The sequence below is a fragment of the Ranitomeya imitator genome, chromosome 4 (assembly GCF_032444005.1).
Source record: "Ranitomeya imitator isolate aRanImi1 chromosome 4, aRanImi1.pri, whole genome shotgun sequence".
Lineage (NCBI taxonomy): Eukaryota > Metazoa > Chordata > Amphibia > Anura > Dendrobatidae > Ranitomeya > Ranitomeya imitator.
Genome location: NC_091285.1, coordinates 357,073,925 through 357,092,809, shown reverse-complemented (window position 1 = coordinate 357,092,809; position 18,885 = coordinate 357,073,925). Strand labels below are relative to the sequence as shown.

General features: G+C 43.4%; 1 protein-coding gene across 1 annotated transcript in view; it reads left to right on the top strand.

Annotated features, from left to right (window-relative positions):
* PRKAR2B (protein kinase cAMP-dependent type II regulatory subunit beta) overlaps positions 1–18,885 on the top strand; it is a 193,362-nt gene that overhangs the window by 85,641 nt on the left and 88,836 nt on the right. The window contains exon 2 of the mRNA XM_069765068.1: positions 273–308. Coding sequence (XP_069621169.1) covers positions 273–308 — 36 coding nt within the window. The remainder of the gene's footprint in view (positions 1–272; positions 309–18,885) is intronic.

Genomic DNA, 18,885 nt, shown 5'->3' with positions numbered 1-18,885 from the left:
TCCGTACTCCATTGGATGCATCCTTTAGAAAAATACCCAATGAGGGCTCACTGATACATTTTCAAATACCCATATTGTTACAGTGGTATAATGTATTTCTGAGATTTGGAAATAGACTGTTTATGCCATGTATTCTGTAAGTGCAGTACTGATATGTGTCACAAATTTTCCACACAAAAAATTTCCACTAGTACAAGTCATGCCTAATAAAGTATAGCTAAGCTTTTAGTTACATACAATTTTTAATATATATGTATATATTTTTTTTACAGCTCCAGTCATAAGCCGGTTTTCAAGGCGCGCATCTGGTAAGGACTAAGTACAATTTACATATGAAAAAATATATTTATGTGTGGAATATTTATTTTCTCGGTAGTTGATCTATTTTAATGGCTAACTGAAAACATGATTATAGCAAACTTACAAATGTATCATCTTCCCCATTACCCATTAATGGGAACCTATCTGCCCAAATCGTGGGTATGAAGAATGGCAGCCTCACACGATTTCAGCCAGGGATATTATTCTCTGAAACGATCCGGCAATGCAGAGAAGTATATTTTGAAGACCATAGGCAGATAGGACTTGCCCGGCTCTTACTCCAGCCGGCTCTTCTCAGCGGACCTGCAATTGATTGACAGGTTTCCCCCTCATGTGGACATAGGGAGGGACTTGACCTGTCAGTCACATCTAACAGTGCTGGGAAAAGCCAACCAGGGGTTGGATCTTCAAAGTATATTTTTTCTGACACTTATTTTCATGTTGTGTGTAGTTATATCACTATTTTGATATATGTGAATATGTATGTAGTGCTCGCCATAAAGTAAAAGTCAAAACTGTGTCTAAATAAGATTTCTAGATATCAGTTAGTGATTATATTCTCTGCCTTCAATAAAAATGTTATGCTGGTGGAAATGTTTCTCATATTGGATCCAGAATTAAATTAATACTGTCTCTCTTTTGTGCTTTAAGACATTTCAGTGACTATAATTGGACGCCTTGTGTTGCAGATTCTACTCACTATGTGTGATCCCCATTACTAAACAGAACCTCATTTAGGTGAGGCCTGTATTGAAACTTTATAACTAGTGTTGATCTAGCACTGAAATGCTCTAGTTCTCAGTACTTGAATCAAGCACATCGGAAGCTCAGACATGCTCGACTCAAGTAGTGAGCATAATAGAAGTGAATGATGGAGCATTTTTCCGGAGGACTCTTTCTGCTCTACGGCACCCAGCCCAGATAATTCAAATGAGACCCGAGCACTATGCGATACTCGACATTGCTTGGTACTCTAAGTGATACTCTGTGTTGCTTCATACTCTATGAGATACTCAATGTTTCTTGATACTCTACGTGATACTCTACCCGATACTCAGTGTTGCTTGATACTATACGTTTTACTCTGTGTTGCTTGATTCTCTGTGCGATACTCAATGTTGCTTTATACTCTACGTGATACTCTGTGTTGCTTGATACTCTACGCGATACTCAACGTTGCTTGATACTCTGTGTTGCTTGATACTCTGCGCGATAATCAACGTTGCTTGATACTCTACGTGATACTGTGTGTTGCTTGATACTAAACGTGATACTCTGTGTTGCTTGATACTCTGCGCGATAATTAACGTTGCTTGTTACTCTACGTGATACTCTGTGTTGCTTGATACTCTACATGATACTCTGTGTTGCTTGATACTCTACGTGATACTCTGTGTTGCTTGATACTCTACGCAATACTCAATGTTGCTTGATACTCTACGTGATACTCGGTGTTGCTTGATACTCTACGCGATACTCAGTGTTGCTCGATACTCTACATGATACTCGGTGTTGCTTGATACTTTACGTGATACTCAGTGTTGCTTCATACTCTACGTGATACTCGGTGTTGCTTGATACTCTACGCGATACTCAGTGTTGCTTGATACTCTATGTGATACTCGGTGTTGCTTGATACTCTACGCGATACTCAGTGTTGCTTGATACTCTATGTGATACTCGGTGTTGCTTGATACTCTACGCGATACTCAGTGTTGCTTGATACTCTACGTGATACTCTGTATTGCTTGATACTCTACATGATACTCAGTGTTGCTTGATACTCTACGTGATACTCGGTGTTGCTTGATACTCTACGCGATACTCAGTGTTGCTTGATACTCTATGTGATACTTAGTGTTGCTTGATACTCTACGCGATACTCAGTGTTGCTTGATACTCTATGTGATACTCGGTGTTGCTTGATACTCTATGTGATACTCAACATTGCTTGATACTCTACGTGATACTCGGTGTTGCTTGATACTCTACACGATACTCAGTGTTGCTTGATACTCTGTGTGATACTCGGTGATTCTTGATACTCTTTGCTCTATCGAGCATTGCAGAGCACACTCACCCATCACTATTTAAAGCTGAATTTGTAAAGAATTCACAATGATTGAAAAAAATATTTAAGAAGAAAGATAATATTTGTAAACGTTTTCATTTTTTTCACTAATTCCACTTTTTTTGGTGTCTTTGGATCTAACAAAAAAGAACATTTTTTTTAAGGCTGATTCCACTACAAAGAGTGAACATAATGCAGTAGTGTCAGAATGAGTTGCTGTGAATATGTTCCATTTTTGTCACTTCTTTTACCCACTTCATGGATTGAAATCCAGGAAGTGGTTGAAAAAATTAGCTTGTTCATTCTTTGGGTGTTACGGAAGTTGCTCATTGTTTATAGGTCAAAATAAACAAAAAGACATAGGGGGTGAAGGTGGTAAATAAAACAATGAAAATATGATGCAGAAGACCCTTCATGAAGAAGACCGCTCGCGTTTTCCTGAAGCTTCTTTGCATTGAAAACTTCAGCGGCTCCGACATTTTAAAGACATTGTGTGAACATACCCTGATTGTGAAAAATGTAGTCTTGTTTATCTATTGGTTTTTGTGATTGACAGGATGCTTTATGTAGTGTGTAAGAATAGATATAAGAATGGTAAAAAGGACATTTTTTAAAATTTTTACACTTCAGGTGTTTATGGTTTTTTTAAGCACTATTTATTAATATAGGCCATGTTTAAATTATATGAATTTTTATTCAACTTTTATGGTGAAGAAAAGGCAGAAAAAGATATCGATTGCCTATCATTTAGGCCTTCCTTACATACAGTTTTTTTCAGGGTTTCTAACCGCTGGGTCACAGGGTTTCTACAATTGTTACAACTTCGAGAGGTCTATGGGTGAACATCAGAGAAAAACACCATAACCAAAGTTTGCCGATTTTTTTTTAAGTGTTACAAACCCTACAAATGGCACAAAACGGCTAAATCAAAAACTTTCTATATAGTCCCCAATTCATTATTGCGTTAGTGCCCTTTTTTGGTATTTTAAGCCTATTTTTGAGTTGCACCAAATACCTCTTTTAATTTGTGTTTTATTTTTTAAGTCTATTTTATGTGGTACAGTTGCCTATTTTTATGTTAACCATTACGGACATGATTTTTCATTCCAGATGTTTGTAGCTGATTTATCAATTGGAACTTTATAAAATATCAGTAATATGTAGCCCAGTCACCCTCCCTTGGAGTAATTTTTTTGCTCGAAACATGGATGTGTGTGAGACATTTTAATGGAACAAGTCACTTTTTGCTTAAAAAAAAAGGCACAAAAAGAGTTTAAAGACAAAAATAAACAGCATCTAAGACATCTAACTGCAGTGATTTGACAGCGCAAAGGAGCATGCAATTTAAAGGAAAAATTAGATTTCTTTGCAGTTTGCCACAGATCTAACAGTGCACCAGTTTCTACCCTAATGCAGCATATACTTTATTAATCAATGGGATACATGTATCTCTAGAGAAATAAGTTGCATATTCTATAGCCTTGGTTACATTTTCAGACAACATTTAGTCTTGAGTAAAAAAAGAATGCTACAAGAAAAGGATTGTGATCTGTATCCATGATTCTGCCATTATAACCCATTCTGTGTGATTTTATGAACTTTTATTCATTTTGGTTAGAATAGTATATAGTGACTGCCAAAAAATGTAGGTACAAAACCCAGCCAAAGTGTGAACAGTAATTTAAAAGGCCAAATTTGTCAAAACACACATATAAGGCACAATTGCATCTTTATTTTTAAAGTCACTTTTCTTTTTTTGTCTTGTGGGTATTTGTTGACTTTTTTTGTGCCAAAATCTTTAAAATGGTGCATGTGGTTTATGAATTTTGTGTCTTTTTGGAGAAAAAAAAGTTGTATGTTGATCTAAAATGTCGCAAAATTTACCCAGAAATTTCAGACGTACAGTCATGGCCAAAAGTATTGACACCCCTGCAATTCTGTCAGATAATACTCATTTTCTTCCTGAAAATGATTGCAAACACAAATTATTTGGTATTATTATCTTCATTTCATTTGTCTTAAATGAAAAAACACAAAAAGAATTGTCCTAAAGCCAAATTGGATATAATTCCACACCACACATAAAAAAGGGGTGGACAAAAGTATTGGCACTGTTCGAAAAATCATGTGATGCTTCTCTAATTTGTGTAATTAACAGCACCTGTAACTTACCTGTGGCGCCTAACAGGTGTTGGCAATAACTAAATCACACTTACAGCCGGTTGACATGGAATAAAGTTGACTCAACCTCTGTCCTGTGTCCTTGTGTGTACCACATTGAGCATGGAGAAAAGAAAGAAGACCAAAGAACTGTCTGAGGACTTGAGAAACCAAATTGTGAGAAAGCATGAGCAATCTTAAGGTCTACAAGTCCATCTCCAAAGACCTGAATGTTCCTGTGTCTACCGTGCGCAGTGTCATCAAGAAGTTTAAAGCCCATGGCACTGTGGCTAACCTCCCTAGATGTGGACGGAAAAGAAAAATTGACAAGAGATTTCAATGCAAGATTGTGCGGATGTTGGATAAAGAACCTCGACTAACATCCAAACAAGTTCAAGCTGCCCTGCAGTCCGAGGGTACAACAGTGTCAACCCATACTATCCGTCGGCGTCTGAATTAAAAGGGACTGTATGGTAGGAGATCCAGGAAGACCCCACTTCTTACCCCGAGACATAAAAAAGCCAGGCTGGAGTTTGCCAAAACTTACCCGAAAAAACCTAAAACGTTTTGGAAGAATGTTCTCTGGTCAGATGAGACAAAAGTAGAGCTTTTTGGGCAAAGGCATCAACATAGAGTTTACAGGAGAAAAAATAGAGGTATTCAAAGAAAAGAATAAGATCCCTACAGTCAAACATGGCGGAGGTTCCCTGATGTTTTGGGGTTGCTTTGCTGCCTCTGGCACTGGACTGCTTGACCGTGTGCACGGCTTATGAAGTCTGAAGACTACCAACAAATTTTGCAGCCCAGTGTGAGAAAGCTGGGTCTCCCTCAGAGGTCATTGGTCTTCCAGCAGGACAATGACCCAAAACACACTTCAAAAAGCACTAGAAAATGGTTTGAGAGAAAGCACTGGAGACTTCTAAGGTGGCCAGCAATGAGTCCAGACCTGAATCCCATAGAACACCTGTGGAGAGATCTAAAAATGGCAGTTTGGAGAAGGCACCCTTCAAATATCAGGGACCTGGAGCAGTTTGCCAAAGAAGAATGGTCTAAAATTCCAGCAGAGCATTGTAAGAAACTCATTGATGGTTACCGGAAGTGGTTGGTCGCAGTTATTTTGGCTAAAGGTTGTGCAACCAAGTATTAGGCTGAGGGTGCCAATACTTTTGTCTGGCCCATTTTTGGAGTTTTGTGTGAAATGATCAATGTTTTGCTTTTTGCTTCATTCTCTTTTGTGTTTTTTCATTTAAGACAAATACTGTACATCAAACTACTGTACTTAAATGAAAGCTCAGAATATGTGCAAGCTTTTCAAAAGTCGCAATTGATGAATCAGTCACAGACATCTGGAAACCATGCCAACAATAACAAATGCTAAAAAAGAAAACAAAACAGGCGAACACATATAAAATTAACAGAAAAATAAGGTGCAAATGAAAAAGCACCAAAAACGAGACAAAAAAAGCACACACGCAATAATTAATTAGGGCCTACATATAGAGATTTTCTTGTTGTTTTGTGCCACCTGTAGGGTTGGCACAAATGCAATAATGAATTGAACCCTTAGGGCAACTCGTAACGTACCAGGCATTCCAAAGTGTTCATTCAGATGTCCATTTTTCTTATGTATGAGAAAAGCACACCTATTATTTTGATCAGAGTGTACAGTCATGGCCAAAAGTTTTGAGAAAGAGACAAATATTAATTTTTCCAAAGTTTACTGCTTCATTTTTTCTAATGGCAATTTGCATATACTCCTGAATGTCAGAGTGATCAGCTTAACAGCAATTACTGTACTTGCAAAGTCAATATTTGTCCAGAAAATGAACTTTAACCCCCAAAACACATTTCAACATCATTGCAATCCTGCCTTAAAAGGAGCAGCTAACATCGTTTTAGTGATTGATCCATTAACACAGGTGTGGGTGTTGATGAGGACAGGGCTGGCGATCAATCAGTCATGATTAAGTAAGAATGACATCACTGGAGACTTTAAAAGGAGGCTGGTGCTTAGTATCATTGTTTCCCTTCAGTTAACCATGGTTATCTCTAAAGAAACACGTGCAGCCATCATTGCACTGCACAAAAATGGCCTAACAGGGAAGAGTATCGCAGCTACAAAGATTGCACCTCAGTCAACAATCTATCGCATCATCAAGAACTTCAAGGAGAGAGCTTCCATTGTTGTCAAAAAGGCTCCAGGGCGCCCAAGAAAGACCAGCAAGCGCCAGGACCGTATCTTAAAACTGTTTTAGCTGCAGGATCGGACTACCAGCAGTGCCGAGCTTGCTCAGGAATGGCAGCAGGCTGGTGTGAGTGCTTCTGCACGCACTGTGAGGCGGAGACTCTTTGAGCAAGGCCTGGTTTCAAGGAGGGCAGCAAAGAAGCCACTTCTCTCCAGAAAAAACATCAGGGACCGACTGATATTCTGCAAAAGGTACAGGGAGTGGACTGCTGAGGACTGGGGCAAAGTCATTTTCTCTGATAAATCCCCTTTTCGATTGTTTGGGACATCTGTAAAACAGCTTATTCGGAGAAGAAGAGGTGAGCGCTACCACCAGTCTTGTCTCATGCCAACTGTAAAGCATCCTGAAACCATTCATGTGTGGGGTTGCTTCTCAGCCAAGGGAATCGGCTCACTCACAGTCTTGCCTAAAAACACAGCCATGAATAAAGAATGGTACCAGAATGTCCTCCAAAAGCAACTTCTCCCAACCGTCCAAGAGCAGTTTGGCGCCCAACAATGCCTTTTCCAGCATGATGGAGCACCTTGCCATAAAGCAAAGGTGATAACTAAATGGCTCATGGAACAAAACATAGAGATTTTGGGTCCATGGCCAGGAAACTCCCCAGATCTTAATCCCATTGAGAACTTGTGGTTAATCATCAAGAGACGGGTGGACAAGCAAAAACCAACAAATTCTGGCAAAATGCAAGCATTGATTATGCAAGAATGGACTGCTATCAGTCAGGATTTGGTCCAGAAGTTGATTGAGAGCATGCCAGGGAGAATTGCAGAGGTCTTGAAGAAGAAGGGTCAACACTGCAAATATTGACTTGCTGCATTAACTCATTCTAACTGTCAATATAACCTATTGGTACTCATAATATGATTGCAATTATATTTCTGTATGTGATATAAACATCAGACAAACACTAATAAAAACCAGAGGGCAGCAGATCATGTGAAAATATAATTTTGGTGTCATTCTCAAAACTTCTGGCCATGACTGTAGTTCAAGTCTCCGTTTTTCTCATACATGGAGTAAAAATAAAAAACTGTTATTTCACCTTCTATGTGACATTTCGCCCATTTGAGTACAGTCCAATTTTTTTTTTCATGAACCCATAAACTTGCAGTGGTGATTTTGATCTGACCCTTGCATCAAACTTGAACATGTTCCGTGATTTTCCGTGGACTACTTGGTTAGTCTATGGTGCTATTCAATTGTCTGATTTTTCACTATCACAGGTACAAGTGGTCTACATGAAAAGCACAGTTAGCGCTGATGCCTGAAAATCGGATGTCTGAATATGACCTTAGGCACCAAAAATGACCTGTCAATGACAAAGAGTAGGCTTGAGCGAAACGGATCGGACAAATTCAAAAGTCGCCGACTTTTGGCAAAGTCGGGTTTCATGAAACCCGACCCGATCCTAGTATGGGATCGGCCATGCGGTCGGCGATCTTCGCGCCAAAGTCGCGTTTCGTATGACGCGTTTGGCACCATTTTTTCAGCCAATGAAGGAGCGTGGGCAGAGTGATGACATAGGTCTTAGGGGCGTGGACGCCTATCGCCATCTTGTCGCTTGTGCGCTGTAGCGATTTGCAATGTGTAACACCAGCTTTTCTGTTCAGGGAAGGAGGAGAGAGAGAGAAAGAGAGAGAGAGAGAGAGAGAAAAAAAAAAAGAGTTAGATTTCCCATTGACTTTGCATTGGGTTTCGTGTTTCGGTCGATCCCCGACTTTTCACCATAATCGGCCGATTTCACTCGACTCGACTTTTGAGATAGTCGGGTTTCGCGAAACCCGACTCGACCCTAAAAAAGTAAAAGTCGCTCAACCCTAATAAAGAGACTTTTGCAAGTTTTTTTTTCTGTACTCTTTTAATGCATTTTCTCTGTTGTATATGTCACAAAGAAAAATTAGAAATTGCTCATGTCACTTCTCAATCTGCAGTTATCATTTGATGAATGTAAAATTAGTGTGCGCGCTATTCATGATCTGGTGTTCCAGAATGGCATGTTAGTAAACAGAGTTTTCCTCTTGACCTCTTAGAACGAAAAATACAAATATTTTGAATTCTTATTGCGGTTTTCCATTTGAAAACAAGTTAATTCTCTTCCAATAGAACATGTTTTGCTAATCAAGCCATCTGCACATTGCTTGTCTTCCAAGAGAGGCGCGCTAAGAAATTTCCTGAACTCCTCATTTAGCCTACTGTTCCATCATTCAAATGACTAAAAAGCGGACCTGTCACCAGGCTGCTTTCTAAAAATCTCATTTTATTGCATAAGTGCTGCATTGATATTATCACATCTTTTGGTCACAAAGAGAACAATAAGGTTATCTTCTGTAAACTTTTAAAACCTTCAAATGAAAGTGTTAAATTGGTAGCACATGAAAGTGTTAAAGTGGTGGCGGGACCAAAGTCTGAATTGCGATGCACACATATTATCAATAATTTAAGACTTCAATTATTTATAGACATCTAAGAAATAGTTGTTGACGTTTCCTTTCCAGTTATCTGTTTAATGTCGCAACATGATGGTACTGGCTAATAAATGTGAAATTGATGCTAATGATTGTTTCACTATATAGTAGCTAACATTTTTTTAATTCTTAAAGTCTACCTGTAATAAGCTGCCTTATGTGTATACTTGAGCAATAATACTATTTCTGGCTACTATATTACTTGTGCCTTGCCAGAAAGGAGATCCAGGGAATGGCACTGTCTTTGCCACCACGTCAGATCAACATGCAGGAACTTCAGATGGCTTGGAAGTAAAATTTATTCACACTGATATAAAACAATTAAAACAATATACACAATGCATCTCAGCTGTGAAGCCTTCTTTCTCTTTATAACACACAGAAGCAACAGCAGCATATAGGACATTAATTAGCAGGACTAAGTAGTGTACCTGTGAATCCAGCATTGGGAGAAGCTTAAATGGAACCTGTCACCCCGAAAATCGCGGGTGAGGTAATCCCACCGGCATCAGGGGCTTATCTGCAGCATTCTGTAATGCTGTAGATAAGCCCCCGATGTTACCTGAAAAAGGAGAAAAAGACGTTAGATTATACTCACCCAGGGGCGGTCCCGCTGCTGGTCAGGTCGGATGGGCGTCTCCGGTCCGCTGCGGCGCCTCCTATCTTCTTTCCATGACGTCCTCTTCTGATCTTCAGCCACGGCTCCGGCGCAGGCGTACTTTGCTCTGCCCTCTTGAGGGCCTCTGACCTTTCCGGCGCCTGCGCACTGCAGTACTATCCTCTGCCCTCAAGAGGGCAGAGCAAAGTACGCCTGCGCCGGAGCCGTGGCTGAAGATCAGAAGAGGACGTCATGGAAAGAAGATAGGAGGCGCCGCAGCGGACCGGAGACGCCCATCCGACCTGACCAGCAGCGGGACCGCCCCTGGGTGAGTATAATCTAACGTCTTTTTCTCCTTTTTCAGGTAACATCGGGGGCTTATCTACAGCATTACAGAATGCTGCAGATAAGCCCCTGATGCCGGTGGGATTACCTCACCCGCGATTTTCGGGGTGACAGGTTCCCTTTAATCATTTGCTGGGCAACTGCTCCACTAACTGTGTGTACATCCCTGCCTGTGTAGCAATATGCTTCTCATTTCTCCCCACTGCCAATCTGGGGTGAGTGTTTTCATGACACACTAGAGAGTACACTTTAGAGAAATGGCTTGCATGTGTGCCGTCCATGAAAAAAGCCTCTCCTACAGCCCATGCTCAAAAAAAGCAATCCTACAATTTGCCAGGGGCCCAGGCTGAAAAATATGAACACTACTAGGACTCTATACTCTGGAGTGATAAGACCAAGATAAATAGACTGGGACAATATCCTCAGAAATGAGAATACAGATAATAAATGGGAAATGTTTAAGAACATCCTAAATAGGCAGTGTAAGCGGTTTATACCTTGTGGGAATAAAAGGACTAGAAATAGGAAAAACCCAATGTGGCTAAACAAAGAAGTAAGACAGGCAATTAACAGTAAAAAGAAAGCATTTGCACTACTAAAGCAGGATGGCACCATTGAAGCTCTAAAAAACTATAGGGAGAAAAATACTTTATCTAAAAAACTAATTAAAGCTGCCAAAAAGGAAACAGAGAAGCACATTGCTAAGGAGAGTAAAACTAATCCCAAACTGTTCTTCAACTATATCAATAGTAAAAGAATAAAAACTGAAAATGTAGGCCCCTTAAAAAATAGTGAGGAAAGAATGGTTGTAGATGACGAGGAAAAAGCTAACATATTAAACACCTTCTTCTCCACGGTATTCACGGTGGAAAATGAAATGCTAGGTGAAATCCCAAGAAACAATGAAAACCCTATATTAAGGGTCACCAATCTAACCCAAGAAGAGGTGCGAAACCGGCTAAATAAGATTAAAATAGATAAATCTCCGGGTCCGGATGGCATACACCCACGAGTACTAAGAGAACTAAGTAATGTAATAGATAAACCATTATTTCTTATTTTTAGGGACTCTATAGCGACGGGGTCTGTTCCGCAGGACTGGCGCATAGCAAATGTGGTGCCAATATTCAAAAAGGGCTCTAAAAGTGAACCTGGAAATTATAGGCCAGTAAGTCTAACCTCTATTGTTGGTAAAATATTTGAAGGGTTTCTGAGGGATGTTATTCTGGATTATCTCAATGAGAATAACTGTTTAACTCCATATCAGCATGGGTTTATGAGAAATTGCTCCTGTCAAACCAATCTAATCAGTTTTTATGAAGAGGTAAGCTATAGACTGGACCACGGTGAGTCATTGGACGTGGTATATCTCGATTTTTCCAAAGCGTTTGATACCGTGCCGCACAAGAGGTTGGTACACAAAATGAGAATGCTTGGTCTGGGGGAAAATGTGTGTAAATGGGTTAGTAACTGGCTTAGTGATAGAAAGCAGAGGGTGGTTATAAATGGTATAGTCTCTAACTGGGTCGCTGTGGCCAGTGGGGTACCGCAGGGGTCGGTATTGGGACCTGTTCTCTTCAACATATTCATTAATGATCTGGTAGAAGGTTTACACAGTAAAATATCGATATTTGCAGATGATACAAAACTATGTAAAGCAGTTAATACAAGAGAAGATAGTATTCTGCTACAGATGGATCTGGATAAGTTGGAAACTTGGGCTGAAAGGTGGCAGATGAGGTTTAACAATGATAAATGTAAGGTTATACACATGGGAAGAGGGAATCAATATCACCATTACACACTGAACGGGAAACCACTGGGTAAATCTGACAGGGAGAAGGACTTGGGGATCCTAGTTAATGATAAACTTACCTGGAGCAGCCAGTGCCAGGCAGCAGCTGCCAAGGCAAACAGGATCATGGGGTGCATTAAAAGAGGTCTGGATACACATGATGAGAGCATTATACTGCCTCTGTACAAATCCCTAGTTAGACCGCACATGGAGTACTGTGTCCAGTTTTGGGCACCGGTGCTCAGGAAGGATATAATGGAACTAGAGAGAGTACAAAGGAGGGCAACAAAATTAATAAAGGGGATGGGAGAACTACAATACCCAGATAGATTAGCGAAATTAGGATTATTTAGTCTAGAAAAAAGACGACTGAGGGGCGATCTAATAACCATGTATAAGTATATAAGGGGACAATACAAATATCTCGCTGAGGATCTGTTTATACCAAGGAAGGTGACGGGCACAAGGGGGCATTCTTTGCGTCTGGAGGAGAGAAGGTTTTTCCACCAACATAGAAGAGGATTCTTTACTGTTAGGGCAGTGAGAATCTGGAATTGCTTGCCTGAGGAGGTGGTGATGGCGAACTCAGTCGAGGGGTTCAAGAGAGGCCTGGATGTCTTCCTGGAGCAGAACAATATTGTATCATACAATTATTAGGTTCTGTAGAAGGACGTAGATCTGGGGATTTATTATGATGGAATATAGGCTGAACTGGATGGACAAATGTCTTTTTTCGGCCTTACTAACTATGTTACTATGTTACTATGTAAATGTTTTTGGAACTGATGACTTCAAAACGTTATGTCCTTGCAAAGGTGAGAAGTACAAAAAAAAATGCACGATCCCTACAGTGAAACATAAAGATGGCAGTGTCCATATGTGGAGCTGCATGAGAGCTGCTAGTGTTGGTGAGCTACATTTAATTGATGGTTTCATGAATTCACAGATGTACTGCGCTATATTGAAAGAGAAGTTGCTACCATCTCTCTGTGGCCTCGGTAGACGTGCCCTTTTCCAACATGACAATGAAGCAAATCACACATCTAAGTCCCATGTTGCATTTCTGAAGAAGAACAGGGTGAAATGATTCATTGGCCAAGTCTGTCTCCTGATCTGAACCTAATCGAACACCTGTAGGGAATTCTGAAGAGACAAGTTGAGCATCACTCTCCATCCAGTACCCAGGCTCTGAAAGATATTGGTCTTGAAGAATGGAAAAAGAAAGATGTTGCCATATGTCACCAACTTGTTCATTCCATGCCAAGAAGACTTAGTGCTGTTCTTAAATCATGGAGGTCAAACAAAATACTAGATGTAATTAGAGAATAAAGAAGATTGAGAGCTTAATACCCTGAAATGAGATATATATAAATGTGACATCAAGTAGATTCTAAGTCTTCTTTTAACAAAAAGTCCAATATGTTATTTAAGGTCACACAAACATGACAAATTACAGTGTAAATATAACAATATAGAAAATAACAATCATAAAAACATGCGGGCAATAATAATATATACTAGATTGTGGCCCGATTCTAACGCATCGGGTATTCTAGAATATGCATGTCCCCGTAGTATATGGACAATGATGATTCCAGAATTCGCGGCAGACTGTGCCCGTCGCTGATTGGTCGAGGCACCCTTTATGACATCATCGTCGCCATGGCAACCATTATGACACCATCGTCGCTGTGCCCGTTGCTGATTGGTCGAGGCCTGGCGACCTCGACCAATCAGAGAAGCGGGATTTCTACGTCCTTTATGACATCATCGTCGCTGTGCCCATCGCTGATTGGTCGAGGCCTGGCGGCCTCGACCAATCAGAGACGTGGGATTTCCAGGACAGACAGACAGACAGAAAGACAGACAGACAGAAAGACAGACAGACGGAAAAACCCTTAGACAATTATATATATAGATATCTATATTATAACCCTGGGAGCGTCACTCTGTCCGAAGCCTTTATAGACTGCGCAAGCGCCAGCGCAGTCTGGACGCTCCCAGGAGATCGCGGTATGCGTAAACACTGAACGCACACCGCGATCTCCACTGGAGAGTCAGGGACCGCCAGGAGGGTAAGTATATTCACCTGTCCACCGTTCCAGCGCTGCGTGCGGCTCCGTCTCCCGGGTTCTCTGCTGTGACGTTCCCAGTTCAGAGGGCGCGATGACGCGCTTAATGCGCGCCGGCGCCGCCCTCTGACTGAACAGTCACAGCCAGAGGAGCCGGAAGATGGCGGCGCGCAGCGCTGGAATGGGACAGACAGGTGAGAATAGCAAGTGCTGGGGGCCTGAGCTAGCGGTGACTCCGGCACCTGACCCCCACAGCGCACCGGTGTCCCCGCCTGCTCAGGCCCCCAGCACTTGGCGCCCAGCGACGATAGGTGAGTATGGTTTTTTTTTTTATATATATGGCAGCAGCATACGGGGCATATATAATGGAGCATCTTATTTGGGGCATATAATACAATGGTGGCGCAGGATGGCAGCAGCACATGACAGAACGGGCGCAGGATGGCAGCAGCACATGACAGAACGGGCGCAGGATGGCAGCAGCACATGACAGAACGGGCGCAGGATGGCAGCAGCACATGACAGAACGGGCGCAGGATGGTAGCAGCACATGACAGAACGGGGGCGCAGGATGGCAGCAGCACATGACAGAACGGGGGCGCGGGATGGGAGCAGCACATGACAGAACAGGGGCGCAGGATGGGAGCAGCACATGACAGAACAGGGGCGCAGGATGGCAGCAGAACATGACAGAACGGGCGCAGGAAGGCAGCAGCACATGACAGAACGGGCGCAGGATGGCAGCAGCACATGACAGAACGGGCGCAGGATGGTAGCAGCACATGACAGAACGGGCGCAGGATGGTAGCAGCACATGACAGAACGGGGGCGCAGGATGGCAGCAGCACATGACAGAACGGGGGCGCAGGATGGGAGCAGCACATGACAGAACAGGAGCGCAGGATGGGAGCAGCACATGACAGAACAGGGGCGCAGGATGGCAGCAGCACATGACAGAACGGGCGCAGGATGGCAGCAGCACATGACAGAACGGGCGCAGGATGGCAGCAGCACATGACAGAACGGGCGCAGGATGGCAGCAGCACATGACAGAACGGGCGCAGGATAGCAGCAGCACATGACAGAACGGGCGCAGGATGGCAGCAGCACATGACAGAACGGGCGCAGGATGGGAGCAGCACATGACAGAACGGGCGCAGGATGGCAGCAGCACATGACAGAACGGGCGCAGGATGGTAGCAGCACATGACAGAACGGGCGCAGGATGGTAGCAGCACATGACAGAACGGGGGCGCAGGATGGGAGCAGCACATGACAGAACGGGGGCGCAGGATGGGAGCAGCACATGACAGAACAGGGGCGCAGGATGGGAGCAGCACATGACAGAACAGGGGCGCAGGATGGCAGCAGCACATGACAGAACGGGGGAGCAGCACATGACAGAACGGGGGCGCAGGATGGCAGCAGCACATGACAGAACGGGCGCAGGATGAGAGCAGCGCATGACAGAACAGGGGCGCAGGATGGGAGCAGCACATGACAGAACAGGGGCGCAGGATGGGAGCAGCACATGACAGAATGGGGGCGCAAGATGGGAGCATCACATGACAGAACGGGGGCAGGATGGCAGCAGCACATGACAGAACGGGCGCAGGATGGGAGCAGCACATGACAGAACGGGGGCGCAGGATGGCAGCAGCACACGACAGAACGAGCGCAGGATGGGAGCAGCACGTGACAGAACAGGGGCGCAGGATGGGAGCAGCACATGACAGAACGGGGGCGCAGGATGGCAGCAGCACATGACAGAACGGGGGCGCAGGAAGGGAGCAGCACATGACAGAACGGGCGCAGGATGGGAGCAGCACATGACAGAACAGGGGCGCAGGATGGGAGCAGCACATGAAAGAACGAGGGCACAGGATGGGAGCAGCACATGACAGAACGGGGGCGCAGGATGGGAACAGCACATGACAGAACGGGCGCACGATGGGAGCAGCACATGAAAGAACGAGGGCACAGGATGGGAGCAGCACATGACAGAACGGGGGCGCAGGATGGCAGCAGCACATGACAGAACGGGCGCAGGATGGGAGCAGCACATGACAGAACGGGGGCGCAGGATGGGAGCAGCACATGACAGAACGGGGGCGCAGGATGGCAGCAGCACATGACAGAACGGGCGCAGGATGGGAGCAGCACATGACAGAATAGGGGCGCAGGATGGGAGCAGCACATGAAAGAACGGGGGCACAGGATGGGAGCAGCACATGACAGAACGGGGGCACAGGACGGGAACAGCACATGACAGGATGGGAGCAGCAAATGACAGAATGGAGGCTCAGGATGGGTGTAGCACATGTCACAATGGGGGCGCAGGATGGGAGCAGCACATGACAGAATGGGGGCGCAGGATGGGTGCAACACATGACAGAATGGGGGCGCAAGATGGGTGCAGAACATGTCAGAATGGAGGCGCAGGATGGGTGCAGAACATGTCAGAATGAGGGCGCAGGATGGGAGCAGCACATGTCACAATGGGGGCGCAGGATAGAAGCAGCATATGACAGAATGGGGGCGCAGGATGGGTGCAACACATGACAGAATGGGGGTGCAAGATGGGTGCAACACATGGCAGGATGGGGGCGCAGGATGGGTGCAGCACATGACAGGATGGGGACGCAGGATGGAGCAGCACATGTCAGAATGGGGGTGCAGGATGGGAGCAGCACATGTCAGAATGGGGTGCAGGATGGGTGGAGCACATGTCAGGATGGGGACGCAGGATGGAGCAGCTCATGACAGGATGGGGACGCAGGATGGAGCAGCACATACCAGGATGGAGACCATATACCAATATAGATGCTAGCCACCCGGGCGTAGAACGGGTACAATAGCTAGAATATACAGTGGGGCAAAAAAGTATTTAGTCAGTCAGCAATAGTGCAAGTTCCACCACTTAAAAAGATGAGAGGCGTCTGTAATTTACATCATAGGTAGACCTCAACTATGGGAGACAAACTGAGAAAAAAAAATCCAGAAAATCACATTGTCTGTTTTTTTAACATTTTATTTGCATATTATGGTGGAAAATAAGTATTTGGTCAGAAACAAACAATCAAGATTTCTGGCTCTCACAGACCTGTAACTTCTTCTTTAAGAGTCTCCTCTTTCCTCCACTCATTACCTGTAGTAATGGCACCTGTTTAAACTTGTTATCAGTATAAAAAGACACCTGTGCACACACTCAAACATTCTGACTCCAAACTCCACTATGGTGAAGACCAAAGAGCTGTCAAAGGACACCAGAAACAAAATTGTAGCCCTGCACCAGGCTGGGAAGACTGAATCTGCAATAGCCAACCAGCTTGGAGTGAAGAAATCAACAGTGGGAGCAATAATTAGAAAATGGAAGACATACAAGACCACTGATAATCTCCCTCGATCTGGGGCTCCACGCAAAATCCCACCCCGTGGGGTCAGAATGATCACAAGAACGGTGAGAAAAAATCCCAGAACCACGCGGGGGACCTAGTGAATGAACTGCAGAGAGCTGGGACCAATGTAACAAGGCCTACCATAAGTAACACACTACGCCACCATGGACTCAGATCCTGCAGTGCCAGACGTGTCCCACTGCTTAAGCCAGTACATGTCCGGGCCCGTCTGAAGTTTGCTAGAGAGCATTTGGATGATCCAGAGGAGTTTTGGGAGAATGTCCTATGGTCTGATGAAACCAAATTGGAACTGTTTGGTAGAAACACAACTTGTGGTGTTTGGAGGAAAAAGAATACTGAGTTGCATCCATCAAACACCATACCTACTGTAAAGCATGGTGGTGGAAACATCATGCTTTGGGGCTGTTTCTCTGCAAAGGGGCCAGGACGACTGATCCGGGTACATGAAAGAATGAATGGGGCCATGTATCGTGAGATTTTGAGTGCAAACCTCCTTCCATCAGAAAGGGCATTGAAGATGAAACGTGGCTGGGTCTTTCAACATGACAATGATCCAAAGCACACCGCCAGGGCAATGAAGGAGTGGCTTCGTAAGAAGCATTTCAAGGTCCTGGAGTGGCCTAGCCAGTCTCCAGATCTCAACCCTATAGAAAACCTTTGGAGGGAGTTGAAAGTCCGTGTTGCCCAGCGAAAAGCCAAAAACATCACTGCTCTAGAGGAGATCTGCATGGAGGAATGGGCCAACATACCAACAACAGTGTGTGGCAACCTTGAGAAGACTTACAGAAAACGTTTGACCTCTGTCATTGCCAACAAAGGATATATTACAAAGTATTGAGATGAAATTTTGTTTCTGACCAAATACTTATTTTCCACCATAATATGCAAAAAAAATGATAAAAAAACAGACAATGTGATTTTCTGGATTTTTTTTTTCTCAGTTTGTCTCCCATAGTTGAGGTCTACCTATGATGTAAATTACAGACGCCTCTCATCTTTTTAAGTGGTGGAACTTGCACTATTGCTGACTGACTAAATACTTTTTTTCCCCACTGTATATACTAGATGTCGTAGTTTTTGATGTGGGGTGTATTCATTTTTGCATCAGCTAATTTTAGTAAAACTGAAGATTTTGTAATGAAAGTTATATGATTAACCTTACTTTCATGTTATGATTTAAAAAAATGTTTTATGAAACCAGTGTTATCAATATTTTGAAAATTGTTCTTGTGTTCAGTGAGAAATTGATTAAATCTTACTTTTCAAAGGGGGATGTGCACTGTACAAGGCAAACCCCAGAATGGACGGTTTATTGCTTATTTTCTATTTTTATAGAGGTAAAACTTGCACAGTCAGGGGTTAATTGTTGAATTGCCTGCTGACAGAAGAA